The sequence below is a fragment of the Artemia franciscana genome, chromosome 19 (genome assembly GCF_032884065.1).
Source record: "Artemia franciscana chromosome 19, ASM3288406v1, whole genome shotgun sequence".
Lineage (NCBI taxonomy): Eukaryota > Metazoa > Arthropoda > Branchiopoda > Anostraca > Artemiidae > Artemia > Artemia franciscana.
In genome coordinates this window covers 27,566,600-27,581,472 of record NC_088881.1, presented here as the reverse complement: position 1 = coordinate 27,581,472, position 14,873 = coordinate 27,566,600, and the positions used below count along the sequence as shown (strand labels likewise).

Genomic DNA, 14,873 nt, shown 5'->3' with positions numbered 1-14,873 from the left:
TCTTATACATTTAGAATCAGTATAAAAAGCCAATTCTTTTGATGTGTCAATTGATATCAAAATTGTGTTTTTACAATTTTGGTTACTATTGAGCTGAGTCGCTCCTTACTTACAGTTCATTACCCTGAACTGTTTGAAAAGGAGGGTATTTTATCCTGTGTGATAAATGTCACATAACACCTATAAAATTAATTTTATCTGTCATAAGCATTACCTCACTATAACTGACCCGCTTTCTTCAACACTAGGAGGAAGTCCAGCTGAATAGATATCACCATTTCTCTCTTCAAATTTGTGAGTTTTCTTTTTTCTGTGCTTCCTTTCTGCATCAATTTCTTTAACTCTTCTCTCTTCTTCCAGCCTTTCTTCCTCTTCAATCTTGGCCTTTTCTTCTTTCTTTTGTTTTTCTTCTTGGTATGCTTTATATAATTGAGGAGTAGATACAATAAATTTTGCTGTCCAAATACAAAGACGAATACACAGAAACGGAACCAAATCCCACACTCTAAAAAAGAGACAATTATATTATTTTTGAAGTACAAACGAAATTCAAATAAAAATATCTTTTACCCCTTGGATCAATTTAAATCTGTTTCAAAGTTATTACGAACTTATGGGCAGTACCACGCTTACCAAGGGAAGTACCGAATTGTAATCAGTGCTGTTACATTACACTATGAAAATAAATAGCCAAAAATAATTAGTTAAATTTGATGATACTTTTTGCTGACAAAATTCTAATATTACCGTTTTTTTTTTTTTTACCCCCTCCCACTTTTCAACTATGCAACCACTACTGTCAAAAACTGCATATCTGCATATTGATTTCTCTTTTATTAAAAATTGAATTTTTGATTTTCCCATAGAAGAATACACTGAAATGGAACATAAAAAAATCACAATAAAAACGTCGTATTTCCCCTCATTTAAGGGGAAATATTTCCCCCAAATTTACTTGACCCATGTAAGGTTGTTCATACCTAGAAATTGCAATTTTTATGGAGGAAGTTATAACATTGAATTACAAAAATAAATATTACACAAGAGATTAAAACTAATGAGATTATTTTTCTCCTAAAATCAATTTCTTCAAAGCAGTGTTGATAAATACGAATGTACTTCAAACATCTTTTTACTTCAAACTGTACCTCAAATGTACTTCAAACTTCAAAACATCTTTCAATCTCTTCATATTAAAAACCAGATATCAGCATTTTTTGTTTCCCTTGGTAGGACACCATCACAGATTACTCATAAATTAGAATTTGTGGTTTATTTTACATTCTTTAGATTCTATTTGAGCGCCATGAATTTAATATTAAGGATAAATGTAAAAAATTACTCCCTGTAAGGCAACGTTTCTATTTGCTATTTCATTAAGAAAACGCCAAATGGATCGGCCAACTGGAAACCGCATTTCCCTGGGCTGTATTGAAAAAAACAGTTTTCTTGCCGTTTCATTGGTTAATTTGCGTTGCGGCTTGTCAGTAAAGCTCAAAAAGAAAATGAAAATAACCTTAAGATCATATAAACAGACGAGCAAAAGAAAACGCAGTTCAGTAGATTCCGCAACGCAAACCCACAGCAATGAAATCTAAGTCTTTTCACATCATGACAAAGGCAAAATATTTTAAATTTGAGAAATGCAGGTAGATCCTTCCCTCATTATTTAAAAACATATTGTCGGCTTTGGTTATACTTTCATGGATGATATACTGTTGAAATAGTACAGAAGCCTTTGCTGAGTGCACCACATCCTTAAATGGTAAATTCGTCTCCCATGAGATCTTTTCCCACGACTTCTGGGCCAAACAAAAACACATTTTATGACCAAGATTACTTTTGCCATAAATTATTAGATAAATATTGACATCTACTATTAACCTTTTAGTCACCTTAAGTTCTTTTGTTTCAATATGCAAGTGTTTCAACCGCTTGCGTGGGATGTTTCATAGGATGGGTGTTACGGGTCAACAAAATAATACGCACAGAGAGGGTCTCGCGGCGATTCACTTCACAAAAAAATACGCTGTGAGATGCACAACTGCGTATTGTGCATCTTATGTGTGGTGTGTATATTGTACAGTGCATATCTGTGCACTGTGCATATGCCGTGTACAGTGTTTTGTGAGACACAAAATACACGGTGAGATACATTCTCCACAAAACACAATACACAAAAGCTTTCGGCAAATCCATTTTCTGTCTGGTCACCAGGCAAGAGAGCTTTCCTAGTGATTCTCCTCCAGCACCATCTATTATATGTTAACAATGAATAAACATAATCTCTTTGTACAGAAGTGCTGTTTGGTTATTAGTTATGTGATTAGTTACAAAAAATATGACATTGGTAGGGGGACATAGGCTCCATTATATCTGCCCACTTGAAACTATACATTACTAATTTCATTAATTTAACCTGAGTATTATCTGTCCAACTAAATTAGATTACAAACGGGTATTGAATTTTGTCCTGAAAAAAATTAGCAGGTATTTTAAGTATTGTTTTAATTGCCATCTTAAAGGTATGAGCATTTTACCTTTATAGCATATTTTTCACAATTATTTACACATTTTCGCACAATTTTTTCTCCTAAAAGAATTGTGGGGGAAAGATTCCTAGATGCCCCTGAGAGGCAAACTTCTAATACATCCCTTCTGTACTTGCATAAGCGTCTCCATCATAGTAATTTTATATATTTTCCACATTTTCACCAAACTCCCTCTCTCTTCGAAATGGGGGGGGGGGAAGATACTCCTTAATATAAATGTTTCAATAACTTCCCCTCTAAAGCTGAGTAATTAGATGCGTCTTAGCACTTTCACACTCTCCCGTACGAATTTTCACACAATTTTCTCTCCTCCCCAAGATCAGAGGGAGAAAATCCTCATATACTTCTTAGACAGAAGATTCCCTGACTTCCCCTGTGCACTTTGACAACTTTATGCATCTTGGTGTTTCTAGATATTTTCCATATTCTATATATATATATATATATATATATATATATATCGTACATTTTCACGAAATTTTCTCTTCCCAAAACATCGTGGGAATCCTGTCTATCCTAAAATACTCTTTATAGGTAAAATATATAGTAAAAAATATTATTTTATTTCTCATTATAAAAGAGTTCGAATCAACCAAAATAGAGCAATTCAAATGGTATCTCCAGTTCGACATACATATCCTAATTTTTTACTTTAAGTATTTTAATAACATCCTTCCGTCAGCATTCCGAAATATATTCACAATAAATCAAGATCTGCATTCTTGCGACACCCGACATTGTTGTAACATCGTCCGTGAAGCGCCCTCAACAAAAATAGTTTCTTTTTAAATTAGATTTTTTGCGCCAAATATTTGGAATCTACTACCATTCGATATCCGGAATTCGAAATATCTTAATTCATTCAAGCGGGCAGCGAAAGGTCATTACAAGAAAATCTTTAGTGTTCTCTTCATTTAGACCCCCCCCCCCATTTTCTTCTTTATTTCTAGTTACCTATTTCCATAGTTTCCTTTTTTTATTAAGTAGTCAAACCTAGGTTATAACGTCGGTTATTTGTTTCCTTTCCTTTTTTTAGTGTTCGGTTGATTTATTCCGTTTGCTGTTTGCAGTTTAATTAATATTAGTTATTTCCCAGCCCAAGCCAAGGACTCATTTCATGCTTTCCTGGCAGGAATGCCATATGTTGTAGCTTTGTTTTGTGTTTAAACAAATAAATATGGATGAAAAAAATAGGGAGACATCCCTGGCCTCCATTTTGTGCTTGGGTAAGTCGGTGTATTTTAGCGTTTTCATACCTTTCCATAAAAAACGACGGATACCACCCTGCCTTTCCATAAAAAACCAACACAACTTAGAAACAATAGGAAAAATTTTTCCAAGACAGTGGAATTCAATTCAGTGAATATTTCGGCCCAATCTCCGAAGGGCCGTCTGTATAAACTTACATTAAAATACAAAAATTAAAACTAAAAATATTAAAAAAGAACTTTTTGAAACAGCCCTAGCATCCTTACTACAACAAAGTTCAAACAGGACTTTTTTTTTAACCATTTTTAGTTTTAGTTTTTAAAGTTAGTTTTTTTATATATATATATGTTATTTTTTTCAGGTGTTGTGCTTGACTTCTACTTTCCCAAAATACGAATGGCATTAAGGCGAGTCTTTCAGGGAATGTTGAAGGTAGTGTTGAATTAAATAATAATTTGGTATGTGATTATGGGTTGTCAAAAGGGTATAACTCAAGAATGACTGAGTAAATTAATTTGGAAGTTTCAGGAAATAAAAAGGGAGATAACGAATTGACTAAAAAGGCAATATTTGCACGCTACTAATACTACAACTACAACTGCTTCTACTGCTACCACAAGTACTGTTACTACTACCACTACTATCACTAAATCTGCTACTTCTATATCGAATACTACTAAGGCTGAGGATATTGAAAAAAATATGTGAGGAAACGTTGAGGAGAAAGTTGAACTAAATCAATACGTACTATGTGTATACAGATTGCTGATACGGACGTATCAGCAATATTTTTGAAACGGCTTATCATATCAAAAGGAAACTTCAGGGGCATCATGAGTGGGATGCTCAGTTGACCAAACGGCAAAATGTACCTGCTATAACTGCTATTAACACTGGTGCTTCTACTGTTACTACTAACAATTATACAATATTACTGTTGCTAATGTTCCTACTTTTGTTCCTACATACTGTTCCTACTATGATACTAGTACAATTAAGGCTACACGTATGAAGGTGAAAAGTTGACAGAATATTGAGGGGGATTTAAACTAAATAAATACACACTAAGCGCATGCAGATTGTCGAAAGGGCATATCTAAAAGTTGAAACTTTGGGAAAATACTTAAAGGGGAAGATCAATCGACAAAAAGGTAGCATATCACTACTAACAATAATACCACTGCTGCTTTTACTTATGCTACTACTAATACTAAACTACTCCAACTTCTACTTCACTTGCAACAACTTACAAGGCTTAGAGTATTAAGGTAAAAAGGGCGCCAAAAGGATGTCAAAAGCGCACATCAACAATACTTTTGGAACGGCTTAATGTGTCACAGTGAAACTCCCAGGGTACCATAAAAGCGATGTTCAACAGACCAAAAGGCATATGCACATGCTACTGCCACTACTAATGCTGTTGCTACTTCTGCTACAACTACTACTAGTACAACACTAACACTGCAACTACTTCTACTACCACCAAAACTACTGTGATAATAGTATTATTAAGGCTAAGTCTATGAAGGTAAAATTTGAGAGAATATTGATGGCAAATTCGAATTGACAAAAGACACTAGGCGCATTAGATTGTCAAAAAAAGGCATTTTTCGAATTGATTTGTGTATTAAGTTGGAACTCTCCGAGAATACTTAAAGGGAAAGATCCATTGACCCAAAAGTCAATACATACACACTATTACTAATACTAATGCTACTGCAACATTTACTTGTTTTACTACTACTATTACTATTGCTCCAATTACTACTTCTATTGCAACTACTTGTAAGGTTAAGAGCATAAAGATGAAAATATCAAGAAGTATATGAATATTCAGGTTATCAAAAGAGCAAATCGACAATATCATAGCAATGGCTAATTGTATTAAGTTGAGCAATTATACTACTGCTGTGACTACTATTACAACTATACCTAAGGATATCAAGGTGACATTTTCAGAGAATATTTCTGAAAATTTCTGTTGAACGGATGACAACCTGCCATCCGTATGCAGGTTGTAAAAAGGACATATCAGAACTATCTTAAGAACAGTTTCGAGTATGTAATCAAAACTTACAACGCTTGTTGTGGAGGATGTTCAACTAACCAAAAAACAATATTTGCATCACAATACTACTGCTTCTATTTTTACAACTACTACTGCTACTATTATTATTACTGCTAGTACTACTACTGCTATTAAAGACAAGACTACTACCATTAACTGTATTCCTACTGCTACTACTATAATTACCGATGCTACTACTAATACTAATACACTTAAGGGTATTAAGGCGAAAATTTTGGGCAATATTGTAACTGTGTTGAAATAAATCGAACGACATTATCCCCGCATAAGTTGTCAAGATTACGTATCAGCAATACTTCAGGACCGGTTGATGGTATTAAGTTAAAGACGTCATCCTGTTTTGAAGGAGATGTTGAAAAAAACGTGCTATGCACATACAGCTACTAATGCTACTACTGCTACTACAACTATTGCTACTACACAAGCCAAGGGTATTAAGGTAAAGCTTTCAAGGTATATTAAGCGGATTCTGAACTAAATCATGTAGACTGTCAATAGGGTGATAAAGCAATATCACGATAGCGGCTTACATTATTAAGTTAGACCTTTCAGGGTAGAATGTGACAGATTTTGAACTAGCCAGAAGACACTGTGTGTATATTTTTGATGCTACTTCTACGGTTACTGTAGCTAATGACACTAACGGTATTAAGTTGGAGTGTTTAGGGAGGGGGGGTTTCAATTAAACGAAAAAACTATACACATGCAAGCATTAATTGGGTATATAAACAATATCTTAGGCAGTGCTGCACTATCATAGGAGGTAATATCATTGATATTTTAAAGGATGTAATTTGATCGGTAATTCCAATTTCTTGTATACTTTTAAAAGTCAAAAGTGATTGGAGGGCAATAAGCCCTCTTCTTTAGCTCACAATTTTCCAAACACTTCCAATCAAAATTTAAGATAGCCATTTTGTTCAGCATAGTAGAACAGTCTTATAACTGTATCTCTAGGACTATTGTGAAGGTCAGCCCCCCACAGTCATGCAATTTGCCCATTATGTTTAAAAACTAAGTTTTGCCGTAAGATTAAATCAAAAGGCACTCTGTGTATGCTTATTACCAATAATTACCAATCCCAAGAATGACAGAGGGTATTATGTTCAAACTTTCGGGGCAATTTCTATTACTACTTCTCCTATTAAAATTTAACTAAATCAAAAGATTGTGAGTGTATCCAAGTTGCCAAAGACCAAAGGTAAATTTTCTTGCGAATAGTATCAAACTTTATTTTTCAGGTCAACTAGAGGAGGTATAAAACTAAATTGAACAATACTATTTGTGTCCAGATTTTTAAAAGGGTGTATGTTGTTAAAAATTGTTGAAAAATTTTCTCCAGCATACAAATAGCAGGCCAAAGTATAAATTCTTAACGAAATACCGAAAAGATTTAAACTAATATTTTCTTTTTCCCTGAAAAGACTATTTCAGCATAAAACGAACAGAAATTAACTAAAAAAAATTATTCCAAAAAAAAAGTTTTTCAAAGAAAATTGAACAACTCATTAAACCAAAAATGAAATCAAATAATCTACCAAGCGTAAAACTACCACAAATCAACAAAACGAACAGAAATTACGATAAATAACCGAGTCAAACTCAAAAAGAGCAGAAATTAACATAAGTGGGGCTCAAAACCCCCTATACCTTCCCAAGGCCAGAACATAATTTGCACTTTATTGAAAAAAATTTAGATATTTTCACTTCTATAACCTTATTTAATCAAATATTACTAACATTTTAAGGAATAAATATCGGCATATGTGTATTAAACAGAAAACGCACATTCATTTGTATTTTTTTCAGTAAATTTCAAATTATGCTTATTAATTTATGTACAGTATTGAACATTTGCCTAACAGCTTTTAATGAGAGCGAATGATATTTCTGGTTGGAGGGGGGGGATTAATAGGCCTCAAAAAGTGTATTATTAAACCAAAATTGGTCTCGAAGACTTTCAGATTGATGCTGAGGGACAAAATTTCCCCACTGACCTTCCTTCATTTGCAGTAATATATTTTCAATAATTTTCTTTAACCATGCTGAGGGTTTGGCAGGTCCTCTCTTACTAGAAAACGATTTTAAGCGTAAAATGTAATGCAATAGTCATATTATAACTTGCGAAGATGGAGGAAGGAGGGGATGGTACACCTAAAGGACAAGTTTCATCCACAGCTTTCAACCCCTTTTAAAATCATGAATTGAATTACAAAAGTGAGAACTGGCGATAGTGTCGACAAAAAACCTCATTGCCATTTAGGTGTTGGCATTTTTTTTTAAGTGTAATAACAAGAATAATTAATTTAATTTTCACTAAATGGTAAAACTAGCGTAGTAATAAATATCTAAATCCTATTACCGACAGAAAAAAATTTACAAAGCTTTAAAAAATATCAAGTATCGTCTAACGCTAGATGGCGTTAATAGTTTTTATGTCGACACTAGCGCCAGTTCCCAATTTTATAAGTTACTCATACTATTTGCTCTGTTTCACGAATTTAAGGTTTTTACTTTCAGTACTCAATGAAACCTTCAACATTTCTAGCAATCTAAATAACTTCACTCCAGCCTAATCTAGAGCATCCATCTTTCTCATTACTCCCATGCCTCTACCTTTGAAATGGGCTGTTTTTGAATAAGTGAAAGAATGAAAATCAGCCTAAACTGAAAGCAACACAATAAAGAAAATATGTTCAGATATAGAGTGAGAAATATTAGAGACAGTACCTTGGTTTGGGGATCTGTTTGATTTCTTCCTCCACTAAATCAATCTCTTCATCTTGTATTGTGCCCTTCTTTTTTGATTGTTTCTTCTGTTTTTTTGCTTTACTGCCTAATACTTCTCTCTAAAAAAAGGTAAGCTAATAATTTTTGATTAATATATGAATTTCTAAGCTTACATTATTAGAGCTTCTTAGTCCTGTTTTTTTTTCAGTTGTCGTACTACATTAATTATTCTAAAAATAGATTCAAATATAAAAGAGAAACACCATCACAGTTTTTCTGATATTAATTCTGTTGTTTTTATTTTCTAACCAGCTCAATAATGGAAGGCCACCTTTACTTTTGAAAAGTATCCACGAATAAAATTCTTATGGAATATTATTGTTTTTCTAATAGCCACCTCAAACATCATGGGAAAATAAAACGCAGGATGATTAAAAGCGTTACTCCTTTAAAGCGTTACTCCTTTAAGTTACTCCCAAAATTCCAAGACTGTGCGGTTTGTACTATATCTTCCAAACTAAGACAATTGCATCGTTTATAATTCAGAACTTCAAGACCGCCAACTAAATTCATGTGTCACGTTCCTAAGAAAAAAAACAAGGTAGCATTTCCTAAACTACAGCGCTAGAATATATGATATCTGGGTCTAACACATATAATAGCACATATAAATGGTACATAGCTCAAGCAGGAAACTCTGAGAAAGAGAAATACCGGGCACAGAGGGTTTGATCTTAGCTTGTGGAACCGGAACCCGGGACTGCACCTGCTGCACAGGTGCACCTGTGCACAGTACCCTGCAGGTCCGACACATAGATTCCCTTTACAGGGAATCTTTCTGGTGTCTGGTGTCTTTCTGGTGTCCCTTTCATTTGACAAAAAAGAAGATTGGACGAATACTAGCCCCCTCCATCGTCCCTTTTTCCCCAAAAAATTGTTCGATCAATAGTTTGATATAGCAATTTGTTCAGCTTAATTGACAGATTGTAAAATTATACCTTTAGATTGACCCAACATGACCCACACTGCCCCCCGAGGATTGATCTGGTGATGAAAACATGCTAGGGATAATTTGCTAAAGATAATAAGACATTTTATACATTTGTGTATAAAATTGATTTATACCGTCAGAGTCTTTGTACCTCATATTTTTGAATAAGTAAATACGAGTCGGCTTTTTTGTAAGGATACACACGTGGCAGCGTGTGACTTTCTTGCTTCCACATGGAAACAAAAAGGGACATGTGACATTTTGTTCCAAAATAAGTTCGTTTTTAAAACTGTTATCAATAATTATTTTGTTTCCTATAGGGTGAAGCTGTAGCGGCACCCTATAGGTCCAACACATAGATCTTAGGAGTCAAGAAGCGGCGTTAATCCAAGACAATACAATGCTAATTAACGTTTGTTTGTCAGCATTTGTATTTCTACACAACAACAAAACTTTATATCAACAGCTCAAAGAAACAAAAATAGTCCCAGAAAATGCCTTTAATTTTCTAAATGAGGTTAAAAAGAAAATTCCTGACGTTAAAGTCAATAAAGTGCTCCCCCACTCTAAATGGAATTCGGATGTTAACTTGTATGTCAGTATCAAGTATAATAAACTTGAAGTAAAGAACCACTTATTCATTTAAAAACTGTACTTGATCTGATCCTGATGAACATACTAAAGATACTAATACTGATAACCCTAGAGCTCCTTCATAAACTGTAATTCTAAGGAAGATGAATGCGTTGATTATTCTCATATAGTTTGAATATATTAATAATTCAAACAATGAAAGGATGAGGGATTCTAATCTCAGAAGTTACTAAAAGATGCTTGCTTCTTGAGGAAAAAATTAATAACCCTAGGAAAAGTGATAAGTAACTTATTATAATCGACTGAGTAATTACCTCATTTAGTAAGGACCTCATTTAGTTTGCTTATGTTTCGGACAAGATTTGAGGCTCTTTATTTTCATGATAACTTTTTCATTATTCATCATATCATCATTCATTATTATTCATCATTTTCATAATTTTTTCACAATTATTTTCATCATAACTTTTCCGTTAAACACAAAAGATATTGTAAATAGTATAATAAAATTAAGTATTGTATTTCTTTCACGGTGAGTTCCGAGACTTAAGTTATTTTTTAAGTTCTTAAACATACTAGCAGGTACGTGCCCAGAGGGTTTCAGGGGATTTTATAAACGCACCTTTCTAAGAATTAGTTGGATAATAGTTGAATCGACTACAGTCAAACTTAATGTTAGTTTTAACAAGATGCAAACGTTGAAAAACAGTTTCTAAGTCAGAAAAATCCTCAGAAAATTTATCTCAAAAGGTCTCCATTGTCACTCCAATTCGTTGCAAGACGGACAGCTACAAAAGAAGTTTTTATCGTCTAGTGTTTCCAACATTATTTTTTAGCCCCATTGTGTTTGTTTAACTTCATGTTAAATTGTTATCATCCCATTTTAATTCCATAGACTTTTTTTTTATCTCGGCAATTGTTACAAATTTTCCATTTTAGTCAATTTATAAAATACTTTTAATAGTCTGTTATCAGCTAAAAGGCTTTCTAATTGTACATTTTAAGTTTTTAAGTTCGCACTTTTTACGTCTTGATTTTTCACTTTTTAGACTTGATTTTATATGTATATTGATTTGATATTTTTTTTTTCCGCTCTGAATTGTTTTGTTTTATCAAGAGTAGTAAGCCACAATCGCTCCTTAGAAACTGGTGTATTTTTTTTTCAAACTATATTAACAATTAGGACAACAGAGACGAGTTTGGTAATGTTTTCTAGTGAGATGACAAAACTAATTCTAATCTATTATCGATCTTCAAATCATCCCCAGCTCCATAGATTTTTCCTATCTCTAGTCCTGTAGATTATGCAGTACAACCAAAACAGCTACACAAGTCACAAAACAGCTACACAAGTCACAAAACAGCTACACAAGCTGTCAGCACAGCATAAAACAGAACAACTTAGGCTACTTATCTGCTTTCAGTCTCACAAGCTAACATCTACCCTCAAGAGCATGGGGGATTAAACTCTTTCGAATAGTGCAGAACTGGAAATGTTAAATCAAACGCTTAAAAGTCTAGAGAAGAAATAGTTTCTCAACATCTCTCTAGGCTTGTAACTAGATTATTTTAAGAACTTCTACCGCCCAGATTGTTCCCAATTTTAGCTTGCATCCTCAGTAATTCGCAATGGTGCAAGTTTACGATGGTTAGGGACTACTATTTGTTCTGAACTCCCTTTTTTACGGCTTCAGGTTCTGAGGGATATTAAAGAAAGGTTGAAGACTGGATATGTGAAAATTGTACCTAACCTTGGAAAATTTTTATGCCGAGCTTTAGGTGAAATGTATTTCAGATAATGTGACCATTCACCCTGGTTTTAAGAGTAATTTATTCGTTATTAAATAAGAATGATTTGCGTCAAATCCATATTGCTTATTTTAGATATTGCAAATTTTTACTGTACCTTCACATTCCATATGGTAATACACGTATTATTGAGAAGTATGGTGCTACCGACATTATCCAATTGTTTGAATTGCTTAGTGCTAATTTAACAAGACATGCCTTTGTGTCCCTAGGCGTAAACGGCGATTTGATTTTTCTTCCATTTTAGTGTAATATACTCCGCTTATTTTTTTTTATAAAAGTGGGTTATAAATAAACTATTATTATTATTATAAGAATGGAAATAGAAAAAAGAATAGATAAGATGGATAGGATAAAAGACAGAAAAAAGAATAGATAAGTTAGATAGAATAAAGATAGAAAAAAGAATAGATAAGAATAAAAGACAGAAAAAGAATAAAAATAGAAAACAGAATAGATAAGATAGATAGAATAAAAGATAGAAAAAAATAGATAAGACAGATAAGAATAAAAGGCAGAAAAAGAACAGAAAAGAATAAAAATAGAAAACAGAATAGATAAGAAGACAGAATGTATACAAACAAAATGGTGAATGGATAACACATCATAATACACGTATTATTGAGAAGCATGATGCTACCGGCATTACCCAGCCATTTGAGTTGCTTAATGCTAATTTAACAAGACATGCCTTTGGGTCCCTAGGCCCAAACCAAGCCACCCAGGAAATCTTGCATCATCAAGAGCATTAGTTGGGTCAGCATAGACAGGTTAGGTTAGTCTATGTCTATTTCTATGTCTATGTCTGTTCTTATCTCTATATCTTTGTCTATTCTGACATACCTGAATTAGAAGGAGGCGGAAAACTTCGGTGGCGTTAAAACACTGCTACCCCTTATACAAGGAGTAAATGGAACTTGAATATGATTTTTTGTATTGCGAAGATTATAATTATTTCTAATCAGAGTTAAAAGATAGTGGACTACTTAGGGGCTGGGGGGGGTCACCATAAAGCTCTGTCACCGTGTGTTTTTGTCTGTGATTAAGGTTTAAGTTATCTATGTTTCTGTGTATTTGTCTTTTCTTCCTTTTTAGTGTAATTTACTCCACTTGGTCTGCATAAAAGTTGGTTATAAATGAATTATTTATTACCAATTATGGATGCCTGCTGTATGCTGGTGCTCCACAAACGTTGTTGACATCACACCAGAATAGTGTTAATAGAGAATAGGGCTATTAGGGCACCAGAATAGGGCTAATAGGGCTAGTTCACACATTCCCTATTGCTCTCTCTACTCTGTTAGTGAAAGGTTTGATATAGTGTCAATGACTGTTTTCTACAAGTAGTTAAATTCACCACCTTCTATACAGCTTTCTAGCATTATGCCCCCCATTGTTCCACCGTCAAGACAGACAAGAAGGCACACAGCTTGGACAAATTATCCTTAGGTTGGTACATTGATAACAGAGTTCTTGAAGAACAGCTTCCTTCGATGTTGCACTTCGATCTGAAACAATGTTCCTGGGGACGTTATCCCTAAAAGTTTCTCAGTTGGCTCCTTCAACAGTCATCTAAAACCTCGTGGTGGATCAAAATAATTAATTTCATATTAATTTTCTTTTATTTTATCTAGTCGCTTTAGTTTCACTACTGAAGTAACTCTAAATAACTTCTGTAATTCTCAATCACAGCAGTATTAATTGTATGTATATAGATATTGGTTTATTTTAGTTTTAGATTTCATTTAATTTTAGGTTTTATAGATTATTTTAGATTTTTTCTTTTTTATTCATCTACTTGTAGCGTTGAAGACGCCTGTTTTATACAATTGAAATATCCGCGTCGTTTTAGCTTGTATTTTTCTTCTACCGGCAGAAGTCCCATTTGTTTTCTTCATCTTAAGATATTTTTTCCCTCTCTTTGTTTTTAATTTATGAATAAGAAAGGCTTTCTTGGAGCCTTTATAAGAAAGGCTTTCATGTTGCACCGCAACATGACTAGAGAAATAAGAAGAAGGCAAAATAGTTTCTAGCCATCAGAAATTGAAATTCATAAAACTAAAACGCTCATAATCCAGAACAGAAGATAAAGGGGAAATACTGGTTTGATAGTCCCAAATATAAGAAGAAGATAATGAAGGTTATAGTGTTTATCTGTATTTTTGTATATTGCAGCACCGTGTCCTGGGAAAGAGGTAAAAAAAATTAATACTTTTGGATTAACTTACAATTTCAAACTTTTTCTCCCAATATGCAGTCCAGGAAACAGCAAACTGGATAATGCTTGTCAAAACTATAAGCCATATTGAGGTTTCAATTCCTCCCATTTTTCGGTAGCGCCTATAGTAGTATAAGGGATTCCTCCAATTTGGCAGACCTTCTACTAATACTCTATCATAACGAAGTCTCTTCTTTTCATCTTTGAGGATTTCATAAATGGCCACAAGGTTTCTAAACTGAGCTTCGGCATCAGGTTTGTCATTTTTGTCCGGATGCAGCTGAAGTGAAAGCTTTCGATAAGCTTTCTTTATATCAGCTGATGAGGCATCCTGAAAAAAAAAAGGTAAAGTTTACCTAGGGTGTCCAATAAGTCTTCTTTGACCAGCTGATAAAGCTGAAAAAAGTAGTTTTACTTGGAAGCAGTTTATACTTTATGTAGTTTTCAATTACATTTACAAAGTTTATGATGAGCATAAAAAAATAAGGAACAAAATTATTCTTGAAAAAAAAATGCAAGTGTAACTATAGCTGTCTTGAACAGTATTGGAAAGAATTAATAAAACTAAACTCAATATTAGATATATAACGATATCAATGATGTACATGAATTTAATTTACCATAGATCAAAAGTGTTTTTTTTATCACTTCCACCAAGTCGATTTTAATTCAAAGATCTGA

At 33.4% G+C, this 14,873-nt stretch overlaps 1 protein-coding gene across 1 annotated transcript in view; it reads right to left on the bottom strand.

Annotated features, from left to right (window-relative positions):
• LOC136039508 (dnaJ homolog subfamily C member 1-like) overlaps positions 1-14,873 on the bottom strand; it is a 48,854-nt gene that overhangs the window by 18,507 nt on the left and 15,474 nt on the right. Inside the window, exons 2-4 of the mRNA XM_065723297.1 lie at positions 14,203-14,523; positions 8,581-8,699; positions 215-505 (exon numbers count right to left, since the gene is read on the bottom strand). Of these exons, the coding sequence (XP_065579369.1) occupies positions 215-505; positions 8,581-8,699; positions 14,203-14,523 (731 nt within the window). The remainder of the gene's footprint in view (positions 1-214; positions 506-8,580; positions 8,700-14,202; positions 14,524-14,873) is intronic.